This window comes from Pogona vitticeps, chromosome 2 (assembly GCF_051106095.1).
Source record: "Pogona vitticeps strain Pit_001003342236 chromosome 2, PviZW2.1, whole genome shotgun sequence".
NCBI classification, from domain to species: Eukaryota; Metazoa; Chordata; class Lepidosauria; order Squamata; family Agamidae; genus Pogona; species Pogona vitticeps.
This window is the reverse complement of record NC_135784.1, coordinates 197,453,919-197,478,252: the sequence shown is the minus strand read 5'-3', so window position 1 is coordinate 197,478,252 and position 24,334 is coordinate 197,453,919. Positions and strand designations below refer to the sequence as shown.

The window sequence follows — 24,334 nt, the reverse complement described above, 5'->3', positions numbered from 1 at the left end:
GAAACAAAAGAGAACGGCATATCAGGTTTGAAATGAAGGTTCACAGACTCCCGACTCACTTTGTAATCATAACCTGTGCTGAAAAGGATGTTACTTGCAGTGGGGTGCCATTCGACGAGGCCCACCCTCCGGGAATGTCCAAGAAGCTCCTTCTGTGCCTCTGTGATGCTTTTGGTGAGCAAGTGTTGAGGAATGTTCCAGATTTTCACCTGAGACAGAACGGTGCAGCAGAGCCTAAGCAGGCTTTATTAATCTTAGCTCTTCTATTAGCACGAGGAGCAGCATTCAAGACCAATAGTAATTAATAAACAACTGTATTAACCAGCAGTTGAGGGTCAGGAACGTGGGACGGGGAGATGATTTAACAGGAGTGAAGAAGAGTGCATAAGACCTGTGCACCCAACAACTGTCTTGGCTCCTCTGATTATTACCACATGTCTATGCTACAAATAAAGACGGGTCAAGACATGAGCGAGAGTAATGTCTCTTGTGCAAGAGTCCTGCTTTGTATTGACAAAAATGAGGGCAGAGACACTGTTTTGTCACTCTTCTGCCATTCCTGGCTTATCAAGTACCACATAACAAAAAGTCTTCAGAAGTATTCTCTAGGTATACACCCTACCCAACAGAAGCATTCAATCCATCCACTTTTTTATTTTTCCTACCATCTGTTTCCCATCCTTCCTCCAAAGAATGATGTTTTTAGTCTTCCGGTAACCCAGGAAGTTGTTTTGGGCCGAGACACCCTGAGCTGATGCCTCTCAACAACCAAGCCATGAACCCAGGTTTTAAATATCCAGACCCAAGACTCTGAACAAGAACACCACACTGTCCCTTGGAAACCTCCTAGCAAATGATCATGTGCTGATATGATGGTGCTCATCCATTTCACTATCCTCACCACCACCCCAAGGGCATGCAGATTTATCCTTCTCCCTTGCCCATGAATTCTTGATCCTTTCATTCTCAGAGATAACCATGAATCAGTACGGTGACTCTGCTGTTATTGCAAATACATGGAATTCTAATTGTCATTAACTTTAAATTACCTTTTGCAAACGCAACGAGAAACAAAGTTGCAGCCTATGGTTTAAGCTAACCATGATTACTAAAAGTAATTATGTAACCGCCCAGAGTGGCCTTGGCTACCAGATGGGCATTATATCAATCAATCAATCAATCAATCAATCAATCAATCAATCAATCAATCAATCAATCAATCAATCAATCAATCAATCAATCAATCAATCAAATAATAAAACCCATAACTGTGGTTGTGAAAGAAAGGGAGTGGGCCAATAGGAAACTTCTAATCTTCTACCGTAACTGTGGTCAGGAAATTAGGCAGTGCTATGGGTTTCATAGCCCAAGAGATTCCAGAAACTTACAGTGGCATCTTCAGAGCATGATGCTATTACGAAGTCGTCAAAAGGATTCCATTTAATGTCTAAAACGTTTCCCTTGTGCCCACAGATGCGAGGGTAAAGTGGATCAAGTTTTCCTGTCTGGAAATAAAAACAGAAATGTTTCAGTTTCCTAAACCCAAAGGTTTCTGATAAAGTCTGCCAAGTGATATAAAGCAAAGCTGAACTTTTCCAAGGAAACCATCCTTTGTTGTTTCATTTTTGACTCCTTAATACATCTTTCCCATTTCTTCAACTTACTCATTCATTTTAAGCACCAATGTTACAGCAAACTGATTGGTAATTCGTCTGGATTCTTGTAAAACACCAAAAATGGAAAAACTGCAATCTTGCATGCTTCTCCTTTAACACTGATTGACTGTGAGGGAGCATGCTCAGAATCTGCTACTAAATGCATGAATTTTTCCCCATGCCACAAAGAGTTTTTGAGATGGCCCTTTCTTCCTATTGCTTCTTTTATTAGCCACCTCTCCTCTCCTCTGTATTTCTGCTCTCCAAATATAGATATGTGGAAAAGGAGCTCCACACTATACATATACAGTAGACACGAGATTTGTTGTCCTGCCTCCTCGACTGTATGGAAAGGCAGGAGCGGCTGACAATGACTGCACACACCACACAGATAGCAATAAATGGACCAGCAGGTTCTGGGAGGAGGGTTCGGTTTCTGCTGGCACCTGTGGTGCTTATGTTCGCATTCGTATCCCTAAAGATAGATATACAAATATCCCATGTCTGATATACAGCAATGAACTGTAAGTGATCTTTTCCCCTTTAACCAAGTAGCGTCCGGATTATTTTTTTTGTCTCCATAGAAAAGGGTGAGACTGGGCATATATCTTCACGTTCTTCTCTAAAAGAGAATAACCAATTTCCAAATCCCTCCAACATTATTTATCTATAATTTAAAACATTATAAAAATATTAATGTAGGCTAAGATATCTATATTTACACATACAATAATAAGTGGAAGGAACAATCATTGGTCAGCAGCCAACTGAGAGAAACAACAGATTGCATGTTGACATGTAACTGACACAGGACTGCAGTCAGTCTTGAGTTCAATCCCGACAAATTAAGGGAGCCAGCTCAAGGCTGACACAGCCTTCCCTCCTTTCGAGGTCAATAAAATGAGCGCCCAGCTTGCTGGGAGGCAAAGTATTCCTTGCATAATTATGCTGTAAACCATCCAGAGAGTGTTCTAGCACTATGGGGCTGTATATAAGTCAAAACAACAACAATATAAATCTCAAAATGCTATTTTTAAATGAAATGTCAAGCTAGAAATACCTCTCTCTGCAGATTTTTAGCTTCCAAAAGTTAACAGGGTTTTTTTTAAAGTAATGATCCTTCCATGTTAACCTGCTGCACAGATCAAACATTCCCATTCTGAATACTGTGCATTTAATATGAAAATATAGTAAAAATTATATGGTACTTTATCCCTTTTTTAAAAATTCTCCTTCTAAAAAGACTGTTATAACTTGATTCCTTTCCGCCAGAGCTTGGGTGTGGGGGAGTAACATGATCACATGTCAAGCACAACTTGTAGGGAAAGGCTGGAAGCAGAATACACAGGATAAAGACAACCGTAGTATAAATGGGGCCAGTAGTCATTAGTGCTATTGAGCCAGTTCAAAAGCACCAAAACTAATCTTTGTGCAAATTTTCCAAATGAATTCTCGAAGGCTCATTTTCCAAATGAGTTGGCTTAAGCTGGAGAAAAACAAGCTACGGAAAACGCCCATTAGCTAGTTCCTGCATGTCATCAATACACACACCCTGCTTCCAATCCTTCATACACTTTTGCAATTGTTTTTATTAAATATTTGAGGTTTAAATTGCTTTGCAAGGGTGAAAGAGAGAGATGGAGATGAATAAACACTTAAGTGCATTCCTTACAGTGGAGACAGGCAATTCAACTGAGGGAGGGACAAGGACCTGACTGGCCAGGATGTATGTCTCTTATGCATAAGTTGCAAAACTAGAACCACAGTGGCTTTTTATGTTTTGGAAACAGCTATAACACCACTTGAGGAAAGAAGACAACTCTGCACCCAGATGCACAGACCCATTGTGCTGTGCCACTGGAAGAGGGACAATGCACTACATTTTGTGAACAGAAAGCACAGCAACACATATGCAAACACTGATTTCAAACAGCTATCTTCAGCTGTATATATTTTGTTGTGGCAACGGAAACCTCGACTGGAATCTCATGATTTCCTCTTAACCTTGAAGAGAATGGAGACAAATGCTTCTTAATGTTTCTCTGCAAAACATTTTTCTCCCCACCACAAGAGGTCTGCACTGCACTTCAAGTATTTCTTGGCATAAAACAGAGTGTTTAAAAGGGCTCTGTTATCTGCATACTGACCATGTTTCTTGAGAGTACACCACCTCTCTGTCAGATAAAGGCAATCCAAATGCTCTCTGTGTGTGAGGAAGACTAGGATATACTACAGTCACTCCTAAGTGCATCTTGGGAGACAAGCAGATAATATTGTCAGAACCCCTTTGTATCTTTCTTTTGTACAATATCTTTCTAAACATACATGCTTCAGTCAACAATGGAAGTGTGGATAAAGAGGGCTTTTTATCAAGAAGCCGTTAACTACAATGTGTTTCAACCTGCTTGACAAAGTACTGTACCTGTAATGTCATCCCAAGATGTGATATTTTCTGCTGCTTCCTCAGAATTCAGTCACAAGTAGGCCCAGCTTGTTTCCTTTCCACCCAACCTCTGCATAGCCAGGACAGTTTATGCCCGAACAATGGGGTAAGATGGAAGAATATTTGGAATTTATACTGCTGCGGCTTGGAGCTCAACTTGTCACTACCAGATAGGAAAAATTACTCTTCAAATGGATAATTAGGCAAAAAGAAAAACCAATTCAGGCAATGGAGGAGGAAAAGAATTCTAGCACATAATTACAAAATCTCCTCAGAGCTGGGCTCCAAGATCACAGGTACGGTGGCAGGCATTATGGAGCCGAAAGGTGAGGCAGCCTGCCTCTCAAAAAGGGCAACGACGATGACAGTTGACCATTTTTGGGAGAAGAAAGAGAAAGCACAAGCTTGGGAAGACCAATCTATACAAAAGGGGGGAAGATATGTGGATTTATATGGCTATTGCCCCTGCTGCCAGCGGTGGGAGAAGTTATTTGTGACGTGCACTAATGCTCAAGCAGCAGCACAAGAGAGGGAAAGGGAAAGGGAGAGGCAACCAAAGAAAATAAAAAAGAAAAAAGCAGCAAACAAAGAAGTAATATTTGCACAGCAGCTCTAGAATTATAGCTGGTGGCAGTAATTCCTAAACTGAGTGCTGGTAAAGAAGTACACTACAATGACTTAAGATAGCTGAAGGATGTTTAGAAGCATTCATCCACATAAAAGGCTGCCTACTGCATCTCTGAATGAATTATTGCTTCGGTTTGGCCTCCTTTTATGTGACCTCTGCTATGTGTCTTGTACTGTCCTCCTCTCCTCAGAATGCACAATCAGAACAAGGCAAGGCAGCGTCTTTGAGGGAAAGTCATTCTGAAGTATATTTTCAATTTTAGCTCAGCTGCCTCAGCTAGCGGAAACCCAGATAAAGTGAACTCTGTGCGTGTGCACACATGCAGACACACACACACACACACACACACACACACACACACACACACACACACACATTTACCATCCTGTCTCTCCAAAGCTCAAGGCAGCTTCCATTAAACAAGCAAACACACACATCAAAAATATGTGCAAACAACCTTTCCTTAACAAGCTAAGCTAGGTCATATCATTCCAAAAGAAAGAGCCTCAAAATGTCACCATTCAGGATAATGTCTTACTCAGATGTTGCAAAATAGTGCAGGTATTCTACATGCAGCTTGGACAGTAAGCAAAGTTGGTGAGGGGAAGGTTGGTTTGAAATGGATGCCACTAAGACCTCAGTCAGTCAGTCTTAAAATGGTGTGCAGAGGGAAAGACCTGATTTTATTGGAAAAGGCTTCAATTTCAGGTTGCACCTAGGACTGCAAAGGCAAAAGCAATTGTCACCCCCTTTTGAAAACATACAAGATAGATTCAAAGCAAAGCAAAAGTGTGCTGCTTATATACCACCCCATAGTGCTTAAAAGCACTCTTGGCGGTTTAATCTTATATCAAACTTTAATTGCTGTTTTGTCCATAGGTGCGGTCTGAAACATTTGTAGTACCTAGTCGTGAGTGTAGTGAGAGCCCAATCCAAGATTTTGGAGAAGATAGGTGGCTTGAGAGAAGGGTTAAGGAGGCCACACATGTGCATATAGAAAATCCCTCACTCAACAGGGGTGCAGGCCTTAGATACAATCTCCTATTGATCCTGCTGCCCTTTCATCCGTCCCCCAGAAAGATCAGGACCACACACACCAGAAAGACCACTGTTAAGGATCCATGAAAACAGGTGGAGAAGGACTGCAGAAGTGGGATTTTCACTGACACACACACACCCGTCCTTTGTCCATCTGAGAAATCTATTCAGACAAGGCAGAAGTGAAACCAATATGGAGGATATAGCAGGGGTCTCCTACCAACTCTCCTCAGACTGAAGAAGCTACTTGGATGAACAGCGAAACATTTCAGTCTAATAAGAAAGAAGTCCAGTTGCCATGACTCAACTTCCAAATAACCTTACCTGGATGACTGAGAATCATCACTCACAGATGCTATCTCCCAATTCCCTACTTACCAAACAAAAGCAAGCTGATTTACCAAATACAGACTGAGATAAGGATTTGTTAGAATATTCGGGAACAAAAAGCCAGTAGTAATTAAAGCTTTTAACACTTTAATGCTGTACAGCAGGAGTCTCCAAACTATGACCCGTAGGCCATATCTGGCCTGCCTTCCCTTCCTATCCAGCCCAGGCATATGAAGAGGAGGGAAGGGGGAGAAGACGGTGAGGTTGGGGGATCATTCGGTCCTCAAAAATGTGTAAAATATATGATGTGGCCCTCATACTGAAATGTTTGGAGACCCCTGCTGTAGAACTATGACTGAAGCAGTCCAGTTGTCTGAGCACTCAGATTCAAAGGAACTCTGTGCTTTAGTCCTGAAGACAATCACTGAACAAAACACACATGAATGTGCAAACCTGAAGAGGTGAGAGAAATTCCTGCTTCGACAATCACTCAATGTCAGCCCTTATGGATTTCCCTCTTTGATGGTGGGCTGTCCATCAACATTTTGGCACTCAAACAGTCTTTATCTCTTGCTTGCCTACTAAAGCCGCAAATCTGCTATCATCTGTAACACTCCACCTCAAGAAGTGGCTCAATGGAGATTTTGAGCCCTCTTTGTATGTTACTGGTAGAGAACACACAAGACAATGCCTCCTTGACAAGGGCTGGACTTTATGATCTAGAGGGTCCCTTTGAGTTCTGCAATTCTAAAATGATGGCAACAGTGACTGCCTTTTGCAAAGATCCACACTCACATGTGGGCCTCAAGAGCAAGGGGTGGCTTTGCTCATTGCCTCTTAAAGCATGAACCCCCCTTCCCGTGCAACAAGGAAGGGGACTTTTGTGTTTTCAGCTTCAAGCCAGCATTTCCTCCTCCCTTCCCTGTTTTGCTTAATGCCCAGCCTGAGGATATCTGGAGAATTTGAAAGCTTTGCTCATTGTTTTGTGACATTTTGGTTTGACCTAATAAAACGGTTGCTCAACTATAGTTGTTGGAGTCCCATAAATATACTTCACCAAGCACCCGATACAGTAGCTGCAATACTACAAAATGCAAGAAATCAATTAAAGAGAAAAAAGGAGAGCTCAACAGATACAATGGGAAAAACTTATCAAAGCAGTCAGGGGGAAAGATATGAAATCATTTTGGGAATCCATAACATTGACTACCGATAATCCTCTTATATTAATGCTCGAGTGTGGGAAGCCCACTTCTATGAGCTTTATGCCAAGAGACAATCCCTCATTTCATGTGAGTCGTTTATATATGAATCTACCAGAATGGCACTCTGTATCAATTTCTGAAATAAAACACCTTGTGAACCAACTGAAAATTGGTAAGGCCCCAAGCTGTGATGGTATTCCTCCTGAACTCATTAAGAACAACTGTGAATGGTGGGCCCCAATTCTGGCAAACCTTTTCACTTATATAGACCAAAACGCTCACATGCCATCGGAATGGGGCACAGCCATTATTATCCCCATTTATAAAAAAGGTAAAAAAGACAACCCAGCTAATTATAGGCCAATCAGTTTACAACCCATAATTAGTAAGCTTTATGCCAGACATTTATCATGAAAATTGATAGACTGGTTAGACTCTGAGAGTGTTTTGGCAGATGAACAAGCTGGATTTAGAGCTGGTAGATCTACACAGGATCATGCCCTTATTCTAAGGCACCTAGTAGATAAGTACAGTAGGAAGTCCCATGTGTCTCTATTTGCCGCTTTTATTGATCTTAGATCGGCTTTTGATTTAATTTCACAAGATAGGCTCTGGAGTACGTTAGAGTCTTCCACAATAGATTGACGCCTTCTGCTGCTTATGTATAACTGCATGAAAATACAACACTCAGAATTAGATGCAACAAGGAAGGACACTTGTCCGATAAAGTTCCAACCTATAATGGTGTGAAGCAAGGGTGTATATTAGCTCCGTTGTTATTTAATTTCTATATCAACTCAATGGTAACGGCACTCAGCCGTCCAGAGTTCCATCCTCCCAAACTAGCCAATAGACATATATCAGTTCTGTTATAAGCAGATGATGCAGTCCTAATTTCACAGACACCAATAGGACTAAAGAGAGCTTTATACGCTCTTGCACAATACTGTAAAGAGGAAATGCTACAGATAAATTACTCGAAGACCAAAGTTTTAGTGTTTGCTCAGAGGCCCAGGATCTATAAGTGGTTAATAGATGAGCATGAGATAGAACAAATTGAGGCTTATAAATATTTGGGTGTTGTTCTCCAATATAAAGCAAACCACAAGGCCCATGTTAACAATGTGGTACAAGCAGCACAAAAATCTAGCCTTGCTATACTAAAATTCTTCTATTCAAAGGGAGGTCAGTACATCCCAGCAGCACTAAGATTGTATCAGGCCAAATCCCTCAGTCAGCTTTTGTATGGAGCACAATTAGGCCCCTATTCTTCGTTTATCCAGTTAGAAGTAGTTCAGTCCAAATTTGTGAGGGCTATATTACAAGTTCCAAGAGGGGTATCCAATGCAGCCCTCAGGCTTGAAGTGGGCTACCAGAAGGTTGAAGCCAGAGCTTGGCTGGCTATTTTTAACATTTGGCTAAAACTAACCTTTCAACCAATTGGACTGACTTCACTGGTATTACAGGATAATCATCAGTCACCTTGGAAGAGAGAAATATACCATAAAATCAACAGATACGGCTATTCGGTAGAAAGTATCCAACAAATGGGATACGTTAAGGCCAAGAGTAATCTTAGGCAGCGTATTATTGAAACAGAAAGGCCACAGGACCTTGGTACTATCAGAAATAGGTTTATACTTGACAATGCACTGCTTCCACCCAAACCGGCAAAATATCTCTACTTACCCTTAACACTTAAACAACGCAAAGCTCTTACTCTGGCCCGCTTCAATGCAGTCCAGGATGGGAAGTATAACAACACCACACTGGTTTCTAATGCTTTCTCAAAGGGTTCAGAGGAAAATGTATTGGATTATTCTATTTTACCCCTCAGGATATGTCTGGTATTAGTGGATAGAGTGGTGGAGTAGAACTCTGGAGAATAGGGTTCAAATCCTCACTCAGCCATGGAAACTCACTAGGAGAGTGAAACTGGTAAAACCACTCCTTAAATACCTCAATTACCTTGAAAGCCCTTTTAGGGTTGCTATAAATTTTCCCCGAGTTGATTGCACATAATAACACAACCCTTGGTGAGATAGGCTAGGATGAAAAAAAGGCAGAAAGATGGAGAAAAATTTGCCCAAGCCCTCCAAATACAGCAGTCTGAAAGCACGTAAATGCAAGTAGATAAATAGGTGCCACCTTGGTGGAAGGTAACAGCATTCTGTGTCTAGTCGCGCTGGCCACGTGACCACGGAAACTGTCTACCAACAAACGCTGGCTCTATGGCTTGGAAACGGGGATGAGCACCGCCCTCTAGAGTCGGACACAACTGCACTAAAATGTCAAGGAGAACCTTTACTACCTTTCTAGTCTACATCCAACCTCTATACCACACGGTGGAGGGAGCACAGAAATTGGGCAAAGGAGTCAAATGGCATCAAGAACATACAGGAGCCAGACAGACAAAGAAGGAGCACATGAAACAGGAAAAAAAGGAGTATGTTTCCTGAGGGAGTGAGGAGTGAATGAAGGCTCTCAGACACACTGATCTGAGTGGTTAAATCTATATTTTGTTCCTAAAAACTTACTTCTCCAAAGAAACAAGTGCTTAAAGTGCCCTTTGACATAGCGTGTTCATATTCCACAGTGCAAACACAAAGTCTGCCATTAAGTCTTCTATCACAGTTTTAAATCTCCAGAAACATACTACTACCACTATCTCCGCTCAATCCTCTTCTTCTGGTAGAGGAAGTAATTACTGCCAGGCCTCATTTCTCTGTAATTTTTATCAGCCTGGTCTTCTTTACTCAAGTTATCTAAATGGTGGCTCAAGGCTCCATTTGTCCCCTGGCACAGACCCGCATCTTACAGATCCTCTCAGCTGCTTTCCCTCACCCAAGAAGCCATGACATCTTTGAAGTTCTCATTGGGCACTTCCCCCTGCTCCCCAATATGCTGTAGAGAGTTTGGGTGGGATTTCCCTCCTCCTTCTATAATCAGCCTCTTCCTTGGGCACTCTTAGTCTCTCCCATGACCCGGTCCAGGGATCCTCCATCCACACCTATTCCCAGCCTGGCGGTAACTGGTTTTCCTTCCTTTTTATCTCTGCTGTCCTTACCTCAGACTCCGCCCTCTTCTTCCTTTCTTTTCCTGCTGTTTCTTCCTGAGCACCACTTATCATCATCCTTTGCATCTCTTCTCCCAGCTCCTCTGTTTCTGCTCCCTTGCTGTTCTGTCTTTGTGGGTGCTGGTGTTAGCTGGATTCGTATTTTCTTATCTCCGGTGAGGAGGAGGGACGACTCTCCAGCGAGTGGGGTATCCCTCTCGCCTCCTGCCTCACAACAGCTGTATTTTCTTTTGACGTTTCTTGAACTTTGAATAGTTTTTGTGGACTGCACGTGCCAGTCTACAAAACCGACTCACTTTCCGCTCTGTTCCAGGAGCGCACACTGCTCCAAAATTGCTTTTTTGTTGTTGTTGTCATCATTAAAAATACCTAAAAGCAGCATCTAGGTTTGTGTAAAAAACTTTAGAAGGCAATATTGGAAGATGTTTCATAATGCAAGGTTTCCTTTGGACGTTCTTCAGTTTTAGGGTTCTTTCTCAAAGGACACTAAGTGGGTGTTTCTCCCCACTGACAAGGGAAGGGACAAGTGGGGGTGAATGTTACAATAAGGTACTGATGCAGAGGTAAACTGTCGTGGTCTGGTCAAACCTGCATTTGTTCCCTGAGCTTCTGGAAGCTTTCCTAGAGACTAGCTGCAGCTCACCACAGCTGCAGTTCATCAGAAATTATGTAAATAGGCGTCTCGGTCCTGTATATAAGGAAAAACGCCAGCACAGTTGGTGTGGGTTAGAATGGGTGTGTAGGAGTGCACGTCTGCTGCTATTTTCTTTATTTTGTTTAAAGTAAAGTGCCTCTGAAGAAGACTTGCTTTGCTTGTTGTGCTTCTTTTGGTGGAACCTCTGCTGAAAAGGCATAACCCTTACATCCAAAACACAACAGGTTATGGGTCCAGCCTACGCTTCTGAATGCTGCAAACAACAAGAGAAAAGCTGTTGAGAGCAGTAAGTGGCTTTGGTGAGAAAACAGCGACAGAATGTCAGACACAGACGATGGACCAGAGGTGTCTGGAGGAGCGAGAGCACCAGCCCAGGTGCCAGCTATAATTCAACAGACTACTCCTTATCCAGTCTGTCGCCTCACCGAGACAAATTATGCAGCATGGTCCCACAAGATGCGTCTGCTACTGAAGAGGGAGTCGTTATGGTCAGTAGTAGAAGCAACACCCACCCCCTTAACGGGAGAAAATCTTCAAAAAGATGAGAGAGCACAAGCCCATATCGGCTTAAGCATGGACAATGAACTGCTTGTGCACATACGAGGCCTGACCACAGCAAAACAATGTTGGGACACGCTCAAAGAAATCTACACACGCCAGTCTGTGGCCTCGAAAATAAGCCTGTCCAGACGTCTCTACAACACGAAATTAGAGGCTGGAGGTGATTTACGAGCACATCTACGTCTCATGAAGCGAACACTCAAAGATTTAGAGGACGTAGGAGTGATCATTCCTGAGCTGCAGAAAGTGCTAATTGTGCTGGGCTCATTAGATAGCAGCTGGGATGTTTTTGCTCTGACCCTGGAGGCGATATCAGAGAACACATTAACCCTTCAGTATCTCACTAGCCGATTGCTGGAGGAGCAGGAGAAACGACAAGAGCAAAAACAGGAAGGGAAGAGGGGAAAAGCCCATCCCTCTACAGTGAGGACAACGGAGAAGGAAGAGACACTGCACGTATATGCAACACGGAGATGCTATTGCTGCGGCTCGACCTCTCACATTCAGCGCTACTGCCCGTCTAAAGAGTCAAAACGTCGTGGGAAGACTGCAGGACGAGGCAAAGTTGCAGTGGTGAGAACACAGGACCCAGAGGAAGGACAATGGCTAATTGATAGTGGTGCCAGCTGTCACATTTGCTGTGACCCGACACGGTACACCAGTTTGAATCCCTCCGAGAGGACTCACGTGAGCTTGGCTGATGGAGCCTCTGCAAAAGTTAAAGGGACTGGTAAAGTGTATGTACCTGGTTTGCAAGCTGTAGTATCTAACGCTTTGTGTGTACCCTCCCTCAAACAAAGTTTATTAAGTGTGTCATGCCTGTTGCAGGACGGGTTCACTGTGCAATTTAAAGGGAAAACATGTAATATCACAAAAGGGGGCAAGTGTATAAAGGTGCCAATGAGAGACAATCTTTTTGTCCTCGAAGCCACTCCAAAGGCTGAGATGGCTAGAGCATTGTGCACAAATAAAGAAACCCATAAAGCATGTGCACATCTGTGGCATAATCGCCTAGCTCACTTAAATTATAAATATATTCAGAAAACAGCTGAACTGGCCCGTGGTATCCACTTGCAAGAGTGCCATAATTATGTGGACTGTCACACTTGCAAACAAGTAAAATCACGTAAAGCCCCAGTGAGCAAGAAAAGTGACAGACAGTCACTAAGACCTTTTGAATTAGTCCATGCAGATATAGTAGGTCCATTCAAAGCAACAGTGGGAGGGGCCAGATATTTTCTGTTGATAATTGATGACTACTCACGTTTTGTATTCTGTTACCTACTGAAAGAAAAGAAGGAGGCATTTCAGAAATTTAGAGGTTGGGTTCATATGGTAGAGCGCCAATTCAACCACAAGGTGGCGCAATTACAAACCGATGGAGGAGGAGAATTTATGGGAAATGCTATGCAATCCTGGCTTGAAAAGACAGGAATCCAACATCGGACCACAAATCCGTATTCACCTGCCGAGAATTCTGTTGCTGAAAGAAAGGCAGGAGTACTACAGGTCATGAAAGATGCTTTGCTAACCCAGTCAGGGCTTGGTCAAGCATTTTGGGGGGAAGCTTTGCAATGTGCTACACATTTGACTAATCGCATATATAGTAGATCTATAGATAGCATTCCCTATAACTTGTTATATGGGAAAACACCTGACCTATCCTACTTAAGATGTTTTGGTGCTAGTGCTTTTGTACACATACCAAAATCCCAAAGAAAGAAAGGTGCCCCCAAAACTCAAAGACTTTTGTGTGTCGGATACTCTCCTTTTACTAAAGGTTATAGATTCCTAACCAAAGATAAGCGTGGTATAGTGATATCTAGATCTGCAAATTTCTGTGAACAGAAGCTATTGCCTCAAATAGAAGAAACTTATTTCCCTACCTCAGACATGCCCTTCACATTACAGGAGAGAGAGAGTGAGTTGCCAAAGCAATCTCTCCCAGCAAAAGCAGATAGCGGGGATGAGGAATACAAACCCTTGACCCCTTCTGTGACTCCAGAAGCTATAAAACAGGAGGCAACACCGCCTATTGAGCACAGCCCCATAGCACAGAGAAGAGAACTCCCACCAAGAACGACGAGGGGTGTACCACCCCAACGGTTCGTTATAGGGGAAGCTGTGGCATATAATGTACAGCTTGAACCCCAAAAATATGAGGACATTCTCGAGTTACCAGTCAGTGAAAGGAAAAAGTGGTTTGAAGCAATGCATCAAGAGATGCATGCCATGAAGACACTTGGTGTCTTCACCCCCTGCAGCCTACCACCAGGAAAGCAAGCAATAGGCTGCAGATGGGTATACAGAATCAAGCCCCAGGAGGGGGCAGATCCCATATACCGGGCCCGCTTAGTAGCCAAGGGATTTTCCCAGAAGGAAAATACTGATTATGAGGAAATATTTTCGCCCACGGTAGCTGCTCAGACCATTCGTTATGTTCTAGCACTGGCAGCCCAACGACAGTGGCACGTGCATCACTACGATGTACAAACAGCATATCTGAATGCCACACTGGAAGAATATTTATATATGGAACAAGCACCCGATTTTGAGCTACCAGGAGTAGGCACAGAGCATAAAGTATACCACCTGAATCGCTCGATATATGGGCTGCGACAATCAGCTAGAAGATGGGCTCTACATCTAAAAGCAAAATTGGAAAGTTTGGGCTTTAAAGCCACAAAAGCAGATGCATGTCTATTCATTAAAGGAACAGGTACTAACCAAACAATAGTGATCTGTTATGTTGATGATCTCCTAATAATGAGTGCTGATGTACAGCAAATAGAACACACGGCACTATGTCTAGAGAAAGCTTTTACTTTAAAAGCACTAGGTCCAGTAAAACAATATCTGGGTGTAGAGATAGAAATAATACCAAATAAAGGATTTGCTCTGCATCAAACCCAGAAAATTAAACAACTCCTAGAAACATGGAGAATGTCAGACTGTAAGCCGGCTAAAACTCCTATGACGGTAGGAAGCCAAGTTACAGAGGAAAACACTGAACAATTTCCTCACGTAGAACAATACAAGTCATTATTAGGCAGCCTGCAGCATATAGCCATATGGACAAGGCCTGATATTTGCAATGCAATTAACATACTAAGCAGGTATTCCAATAACCCAAGTCACAAAAACTGGACAGATCTAAAAAGAGTTTTAAGGTATCTAAAAGGTACAACAGATCTGAAACTGAATATTACACCAGTGGGTGCACTAACGATTAAGTGTTATGTAGATAGTGACTGGGCAAATGATACAGAGGACAGAAAGTCCACGTCTGGTAATGCCATAATGTTTGGAAACACTTTAGTTGATTGGTCTGTAAAGAAACAAACATATATAGCCTTATCTACATGTGAATCTGAGTTTGCATCACTTTCACAACTATGTACAAGTCTAGTATGGGTCAAACAATTGTTAACAGATCTAGGCATAGACCAAAAGGAACCAATAATTGTCTATGAGGACAATATGGCATGTATCAAATTAGCCAGCTCCGAAAAGGTGAAAACCAGGAGCAAACATGTGGACATTAGGTACCACAACGTTAGGCAAGCGGTACAAGAAGGAATAATTTCCTTGAACTACTGTCCAACAGAAGACAATCTGGCAGATATACTGACAAAGCCTCTGTCAGAACCTAAATTCAACAAAGGTATACAGATGATGGGTATGAAGTGCATATGATGTAATATGTATAATGTATATGCCTAACAGTATGTAAAATGTACACTGCATAAGTGAAATGTATCTGTACAGTATAACATAACCAAATGAAGGTCTGTATACATGCAAAATTATACTGTAAACAATGTATATGTCAATCAGTACAAGTGTTATATAACAGAGAAAAAGACCAGAAACTCAGAAACAAATGGGAGGAGTGTCGTGGTCTGGTCAAACCTGCATTTGTTCCCTGAGCTTCTGGAAGCTTTCCTAGAGACTAGCTGCAGCTCACCACAGCTGCAGTTCATCAGAAATTATGTAAATAGGCATCTCGGTCCTGTATATAAGGAAAAACGCCAGCACAGTTGGTGTGGGTTAGAATGGGTGTGTAGGAGTGCACGTCTGCTGCTATTTTCTTTATTTTGTTTAAAGTAAAGTGCCTCTGAAGAAGACTTGCTTTGCTTGTTGTGCTTCTTTTGCTGGAACCTCTGCTGAAAAGGCATAACCCTTACATCCAAAACACAACATAAACTCTTGGGGAAAGAATACTGATACATCACCTAGCAACTGAAAAAAAATTAAACAAAAGAGAACAAACGCAGTGGCCATACAGTGGCCACGGCACTGAAAACACAAGTGGGTGCAAAGTAAATTGAGCAATGTTCACATACACTAAACCAATGTGGATAAAAGTGAGTCATGGATCAGATCATTTTTAAAAGCCCGTGCTTTTAAAAATTCATCAGTTGGCCAAATGAATCAATTTAATCTGTGCAACATGGGAACGGAAATGTATAAAACCATTTAAATAATGGCAGAATCGATATAACTGCAGTTCTTATGGTCCGTGTGATTACGACCTCTCTCACAAACAAATAAACAACAACCAGTGCTGTGCCTGAATCCTAACTGGTGCTTGCATTGTGGACAACAGATCCCAGGAAATTCTTATGCAGCTCAGGGATCTTCTAGAGGCAGTGTTTAAACTGCCTTAAGGACCAGCTTGTAGTAGGTCTCCTCCACCACCAGTTCCCACACTTTTTTTCTTTCTAAAATCAAGGTTTATTTTTAATTTGTACTGCTTTTTATGAGGTTGGCAGAGTTGAGTGCTATGGTGGTTCTCATGTGCAGTAATGCCCTCCGTGGGAGCATCCCACTCAGAAACCTTTTGTCAGATTAGCATTAGACCATCACTTGACATAGAAACAGAAAAAGAAAAAGCTGCATCACTGCAGTTCGGACTGCAGGGTAGAGATATGGAATGGTGAAGTGAAGGTGCCCACGACAGGAGTGAGGAGAACGCAGATGGCAGAGGAAGTGGGGAGGAAAAAGGGAAAATTGAGAAAGCCAAGGAATTCAGAGTCCCGGAGAATGATGGGGGGGTCATGTTTTGACGTGGAACCCACAAGAAGTGTCAAGAAGTGTGATACAGGGTCAAAAAGAAAGAAGAAGCAAGGATGTGGTGGTTCAGGAAGACCCCTCGGTGGCCAGTGCATGAATGTGCGTTCCACAGGCAAATGAACATTTGCAGTGCATAAGGGAGTTCATACTCAGTGGGGAGAGGGAAAGATGTAAAGGAGGCCATGTAAAAGTCACTTAGTAGGAAGAATCGATATTGCTCAGCTTTCAATCTCTTAACTGTATTCAAAATATGATCCCTTTTTAAAAGACAAATTGCCAGTTCAGGCTTTAGAAAGAGTTGGTCTTATATCCCTTCGTGCCCCACTGTTCCAATATCAACACACACACACACACCCCACATGAGAAACTTGTGTGGTACTTACTTGATTGACTGGTATAACAAGAAAGGCTCCTCCGCCTGCACATTCTGTCACGACAGCAATAAAATGTGGATTCACGGCACAAAAATGGTTGTCATGGACACTCTGGGTAATAGGCACACCATCGTAGCAGTTCTCCTTACTAGCTGCTTTGCCGTAAACGTGGCGGAATTTTGAACTCCGATACTGAGGGAACCATGACATCTGCAACATAGGAAAAAAAAATACAGTCATGAGGTCACCAGCTCATTCTACATTTCAACAATCAAAACAGCTTCTTAAAGAAGTGTTACACCTCCTCACTGTCACATTAGTGACCACTATTTCAGTCTCCCGATCACTTTTTCACACTCACACAAACTGTTATTTATGGCTGAAGTTTCTGCTCTGATTGCTATCTCCATTTAATCTGCCACTGTCATCTTGAGAAATCTTATGAGGAAGATGGGCTGGTCAACTGACTCAGGCTGATATCTTACACATACTTAGTTGGGACTAAAATCTTCTGAATCCAGACTTCAAGGGTGGCTTTCATGCAGTGTCTACTGCCCTGGAAAAGGGATACTTGGTATGTTGCATTGCAGTGGTCCCCAACCTTTTTAGACCCGTGGACTGGCTGGGGAAGGCAGGGAATCCCCCTGCACGCAGACGCATGCACAAAGGAGTGTGTACGTCCTTGTGCGGGCATGTGGGTGCATGTGCAAAGGAGCAGGGCACTTGTACGGGCGAGCATACATCCATGCACATGCGCAAAGGGTGGCACAGCACTCATGCGGGCACGCTCACACGCAGGCACAAACAGGCTGTGCGGGAGGGAGTGTTGGGGGGGGAGGTCTGTCTCTGTGACCCAGTCCAGTTCAGGCCATGGATCAGCACCGTGAAACGGGGGTTGGGGACCTCTGCTGTAGTGCATAGAGTGATGGACTAGGAATTGGCAGATATGAGTTCAAATCCCTGTTCATTCAAAAAAAGTCACGGGGGGGGGCAGCACTGGCAAAATTACACCCTAAATATCTCATTTACCTTGAAAGCCATCTTATGTTTACTATAAGTTGGTTCCAACTTGATGGCACATAACACAGCGCCCTGAACATATCCAACTTCATCTGTTTTTGGGAAGCTCAGAAGGGCTGAGCCTTGATAGCACTTGGATGGGGGACTACCAGGAAATAGAGGAATTGCCAGTTAAGGACCAATAAAGAACCTCGTCCTAAACCTTGGAGAGCTACTTCTAATCAGAATTGTCAGTGGTGGGCTGCACAGACCTTTGATCTGATTCAGTATTAGCCAATGTCCTATGATTATTTTTCAAAACTGGAATCAGGAAGAATTACTTAAAACCAGACTGGTTGATGAAATGAGTGTTTGGGGTTGTGGAGTCATTCATAGAGAAGATGTTTCCTAAGAAACGCGGGACTTAGAGATCTAAAACAGAATGCCGGACTTGTATTTGTACTTGGGAACAAACTGGCAGCCAGAAGCCATCTTAGACCACAAGTGCGAGACACTCTATGTGCAGCAAACACCCACTTACAATGAAGCGACTGCACTCCATATCAACTTAGGGTGTGGTCTAACTAGGAAACAGATCACAATTCGGACCGCTCATGGAGCAGTCTGGTGTGATCTATTTCTGCTGCGATTGGGCATGTGCCTTTCCACTGTCTGACTGCATCCCACGTTCCCAAACAAGGTAGTCTTCAAGGACAGCAAGACACACAGAATGCATTCACTAATCAAGCCAGGAAGTCAAGCAAAGAATGCAAAGCAGTTGTCTGGTCGTCTGGGGACAAGGAGGTGTGGCAAGAACAAATACCACTGGCACCTCAGCCTTCCCCCCCCCATCAAATCCAAAGCGTATGTGATTTAAAGAAGTCAAGTACCTTACCATACAGAGTTTGAGAATAAATTCCAACATCTTTCTTAATCTTTCTTTATGCGTTGTTAAGGGTTAGCACGTTAAATTACATCTTTACACAGTAAAAAAAAAGGAATTTAACTGATTGCTTGACATTTGAAAAGAAGATATAGCTATTTGTGCTTTGAAGAACTCAGTAGTCAACTTTACCTAAATTCTCTGAGGATACACCCTTTCTTGGTACAGTCTGTGGTCCTTAAAACAGGAGATTCTGTGCTACTCCATGGCACATCCTGTTTTACACACAGCCGTCACCTGTTGCCTTCCAGTGTGGGAGACTACGTCTTCACTTCCTATGCCGGTTTACTCAGATAATCATTCCCAAAGAGTTCAACGGAACTTATAGATAAAGGTACACAGCCCTATAAGCTGCAGAACGGTCAATTAATTTTAAAGCTACAACTGCAGCTCTACATGTAGGAGCACTTATTCAGCTTTTTAAAAAACAAAACAAAACACAAATCTAATTGTAGCTATTGCAATAATCTAAAAAAAAAAAATACAACCTAAGATCATGGCCACTGGTCCCATCACCTCCTGGCAAATAGAAGGGGAAGATATGGAGGCAGTGACAGATTTTACTTTCTTGGGTTCCATGGTCACTGCAGATGGCGACAGCAGCCACGAAATTAAAAGACGCCTGCTTCTTGGGAGGAAAGTGATGGCGAACCTAGACAGCATCTTAAAAAGCAGGTATCACATTGCTGACAAAGGTCCACTTAGTCAAAGCTATGGTTTTTCCAGTAGCGATGTATGGAAGTGAGAGCTGGACCATAAAGAAGACTGGCCGCCAAATAACTGATCCTTTTGAAATGTGGTGCTGGAGGAGACTCTTGAGAGTTCCCTGGACTTCAAGGAGAACAAACCTATCCATTCTAAAGGAAATCAACCTTGAGTGCTCACTGGAAGGACAGATCCTAAAGCTGAGGCGCCAATACTTTGGCCATCTCAAGAGAAGAGAAGACTCCTTGGAAAAGACCTTGATGTTGGGAAAGTGTGAAGGCAAGAGGAGAAGGGAACGACAGAGGATGAGATGGTTGGACAGTGTCATCGAAGCTACGTACCAACATGACTTTGACTCAGCTCTGGAAGGCAGGAGAAGACAGGAGGTCCTGGCATGCTCTGGTCCATGGGGTCATGAACAGTCAGACACGACTTAATGACTAAACAGCAACAACAATTGCAATAATCTCTCCAGGGACTGACATTATCAGTCCAGGATCTCCACTGCAATCTAAAGCCCCATACCAGACCTGCTTGTGTCAAATCTCACAGCACATACTGCACGTATAAGCTTGTAAAGAACCACTCACCTGGGAAAAGCTAAGAATGATCACCAACCAGTTTGCCAAACAACTTCCATGGACTTACTTACAAAGTTATACAAGACAGTAGGGGCAGAGAGAAGAACTAAAAGAAGCCGTTGTGGGATTTTAAAAAAGAAAAGACTAAAGAAAGATACTTATATATCATTTCATCCTTATCCTCTGTAGGGAGGAGAGCCTCTACACTGGCCTCTGGCAAAACACAAGGGGAAAAGGAGGAAAATAAAAACTCCCCAAATACTGCAGCACTTCAGAGACTAACAATTTCACTTAAGTGTGAGCTTTAGTGGATCAAAGTCCACTTCCTCAGACTTTGATCAATGAAAGCTCACAGGGAAAATTATGAGTCTTCAAAGTGCTACAAAGTGCTTTGCTTTGTTAGCCACCTCCTTTTTTCCCCTTTTCTTTTGCACACATTCTGAGGCAGAGTAACATGATTACTTCTCTTTTTAATTGAATCTAAAATACACAATAAATGCAAAACTAACAAGTGAAAAAAATGTAGTACATACTCACATACACAAAGTGCCCCTCTCCACCAGGACTCTTTAAAGACACGCAGAATTTGTTTCATTTCTGATGTCTCATTCCCCTACCAAAACTGCATTGATTCTGTTGACGGTACATGACCCTTCCCTTTAATTAATGAACAGTCAATAAAAACTTCCCCAAATGTCTCTAAATATATTCTTGTTTGCCAACTGACTTGTGACATTAAGTTTTAAAAGTATTTGACGAGCATGGCTGCTTCTCTGGAAAACTGCTATACTGTACTTGCCACTGACTGTACATTATATAGAACTGTGATACATAACTAGGTACTGAATTTACGAAGCAGCTGCTGAGAACATGAGGGTTAACCCCACTGCCAGTGCCTGGCGAAGGTCAGCACAAGCTGCTTGCCCACTTGAATAAGGATGTGAGGCTTCCCTGCCAGCCCACCCCACTCAAAACATCCACACATACAGGAAGGAGGAGGAAGAAGAGGATGCTTTCCTCTTTACAGTCAGCTGGCTGCTCTTTGCTGGGTTCTGAGAATAATGCGCCAGCCCCAAGGGCTCTTAGGGTCAACAGTATTAACGGAATGGGCTGGCCAAAAACTGTGTGCGCAAAAAAAAAAAGGATTTTATTGGTCACCCATCCCCACAATGCTTTGGCCATGAGCAGATGATATTCCCAAATCTGACCAAAGAATGGTTGGTGTAAAGCAGCAGTGGGGAGAAAGGCATTACCACTGCTCTCTTCCACCAACTCTGTGTCAACAGGGGTTGGGAGACACTCCTGGTCCAGTAAGCGCTGAGAGGTCTCTGCCACCTCCTCCTTCTGTTAAATGCCACATAGCCAAAGGGCACTCCTCAGACGTGTAGCAACCGTAGGAGAAAGAGGCTTTGTGGAAGCAGCAACCAGTCCAGGCGGTAGAGAATGGGTGATAATTGCAAGGCTGTCCTAGCAGGTCCACCACCTGAGGCTACCATCTCAGTTTGACTGATGGCCAACCAGGCTCAATACCAGCTACTTGGACCAATGCCACATATTTGCTACTCTATCTCCCCACACCCTGTGTACAGAATAAATCCATCCAATCCTTCCTTTCTACATGAACAAAGCATACGCATAAAGAAAATATGCAGGACTATCTATCTTCTCTCTTTCAGCCCTTAATACTTACAGCGACAAATCTCATTACAGGCTTTTCCTCAAAACTATCAACCACAAAATGGCCATCATGGGAAAAAGACAACTACATTAAGATCCAATTACTGTACTGTAGTATACCCATGTTTGGTGCCCTTTTTTGCCCACACAATCACTGCTACTTAACCCTGTAAAAATGTTTTTGGAGACTCAACTGAGAGCTCATTCCTTCTGCAATCCTTGCACATTCATTTTCACTTTGTAAAATTAACTTCCTGCTGGTTATTTATTTCATATGGGCATCTGAGATCAGCACACGGGGGATTGCTTGTCAAAATGACCAAGACAATATAATGTCAAGACGGTTGCTCCTGTTTCTGTCTTCAAACCACTAGCTTTTCTGCCTCTTACACTCTGTTGAAACACTGACTGTTAGTTCCTCAGGGCAGGGACTTGTCTTTCTGGTTCACGTCACAACCTATGGCCCATCAAGCCAAACTTAGCTCACTTAACAGTGTAATAAAACTCATGGATCTTTTGCTGCCTGCATAGAACTGCAAAAGAGGATGGGTTATCATCAGGCCTTTGGGAAGCCACAATAGGTGATCCACTGTACCTGAACAATGAGGGAGGGGAGAGGCACCACCTTATGCAGAAATCATCAGATGAAGCCCTTTCCAGTACTGAAAACTTCATCAGGCATTTCTTTGTCCCTGTGAGAAGCTCCTGTGCACAGAGCAAGCTGCTACGAAAAGCAAAAGACCAGGCCACCAGGCAACGCTCTTTGAAGCCCATTTCCCACCCTACCCATCAACCCCATATTGCAACCTTGACTTGAAGTCGAATCAGAACGTGTACCACTGCAGAGCACCGCGCAGGGAAGGCAGGCAAGATTCAGCAGGTCACAAACTATAGGGCTGCTCTGCACCGACGGCCCCACATTCACAAACACTGCTAACAAAAACATTATCTTTCTGCAATCACTTACCTTTCATTGATTTGCAACTAGGAGCACCAGCGAGTTATATTCTACCACTCTCATGAAAAAAAAATGTTGAGAAGTTTAAAAATTGAATTAGAAAGAGAGCCAAGAATAAATGACTTCAGCAGCCCATGCGGATGCGCGCGCACACACACACACATACACCTTCCCTCCCTGTGCTGCCCGGCCAGTGTGTAGGGCAGAGCAAACAAAACAATGAAATTGGAACCTGAAACCTTGCCTGCTTGGGCGTGGCCATGGCTGCCTCCTTACCAGTCAGGTGAATCAGCTCTGTTTACAGTCTTTGCATGTTTACCTGTGACCTTAGGGTATCGCCAGTCTATCCCGTTGTTTGATGAACGTGCTTGAGGGCACCAGCTAAAGCTCACACTGAAGGCCAAGGCCTTCAACAGCTTGCTCCTCAGGACAGAGAGACACCTTGACCTAACTGGATCGGCTTTTATTCTTCTCTCCTCTCTTCCCCCACCCAGGCCTTTTCTAAAAGAAAACATCAAGCCTATTAGGGAGCTCAGGAAGCTTCCTTTGTTCCCGTTTACAGTATGTGCTTAAAAAGCAATTTGTTGCCAATTCCTGTCACAGGGTTTTAGAAAAGACGCCTCCTTGTAATGAACATATTACTGTATCTCCTTATTTTTTGAAAAACTAGCCAAGGATTGAATGGCGTAAACATGAAAAACTCTGCTCAAAATTATTCTAAAACTTTAAAAATTAATTAATATACCACACAAACAGCACCGTTTTTTCTGTATCTTATGCACTCGTTACATTACTTCTGAACTGTAATGTCACAACATTCATATTAACCCCCAAAAAAGGTTACTCATTACAGGCAACTGCACGGCTTGTAGCTGACCACTTTACAATTCATTACAAGCTCTGGATGAACTACCATATTTTTCTGTATATAAAACAAAAAATTTTCCTAAAATAATTAGAGGGAAAATTGAGTGTCGTTTTATAAACGGAAGGAAATAGTTGCACGTGCACTCAGGCGCCTCTTGCTGCCGCCGCCGCCGCTGCCCAATGGCCTCTTCCACAGCTCATGGTGGTGGCTGAGGAGGAGGAGCAGCAGGAGGCGGAGAGACAGAGGCGAAGGAGCATTCACATGCGCTCGGGCACCTCTTGCTGCTGCCTCCCCTGCCCGCCCGATCACCACCTCCGGTGGGACTGACGGACTCAGCTCACGTCGCCACCTTGTCCCCTCCGGCAGCAGAGGCAGAGGCAGACACAAACACTCACATGCGCCCGGGCACCTCTTCCTGCTGCCCCTGCCGGATCACCGCCTCCAGCGAGCATTTCCTTAGGGCAGGGGACAAGGCTGTGAGGTGAGCTGGAGGTGAGCTGCGGCAGAGGAGCTGGAGGAGGTGATCGAGCGGGCAGCAGAGGCAGCAGCGGCAGGAGACGTA

At 43.3% G+C, this 24,334-nt stretch overlaps 1 protein-coding gene across 2 annotated transcripts in view; it reads right to left on the bottom strand.

Annotated features, from left to right (window-relative positions):
* CORO2A (coronin 2A) overlaps positions 1-24,334 on the bottom strand; it is an 84,374-nt gene that overhangs the window by 14,386 nt on the left and 45,654 nt on the right. Inside the window, exons 1-4 of one of the 2 annotated variants that reach the window (XM_020791374.3) lie at positions 22,914-23,096; positions 17,051-17,251; positions 1,389-1,505; positions 60-209 (exon numbers count right to left, since the gene is read on the bottom strand). In XM_020791374.3, coding sequence (XP_020647033.3) covers positions 60-209; positions 1,389-1,505; positions 17,051-17,251 — 468 coding nt within the window. In that variant the 5' untranslated portion in view covers positions 22,914-23,096. Of the gene's footprint in view, positions 1-59; positions 210-1,388; positions 1,506-17,050; positions 17,252-22,913; positions 23,097-24,334 lie in introns of those variants that run through there. The other variant, XM_072991901.2, reaches the window with a different exon arrangement.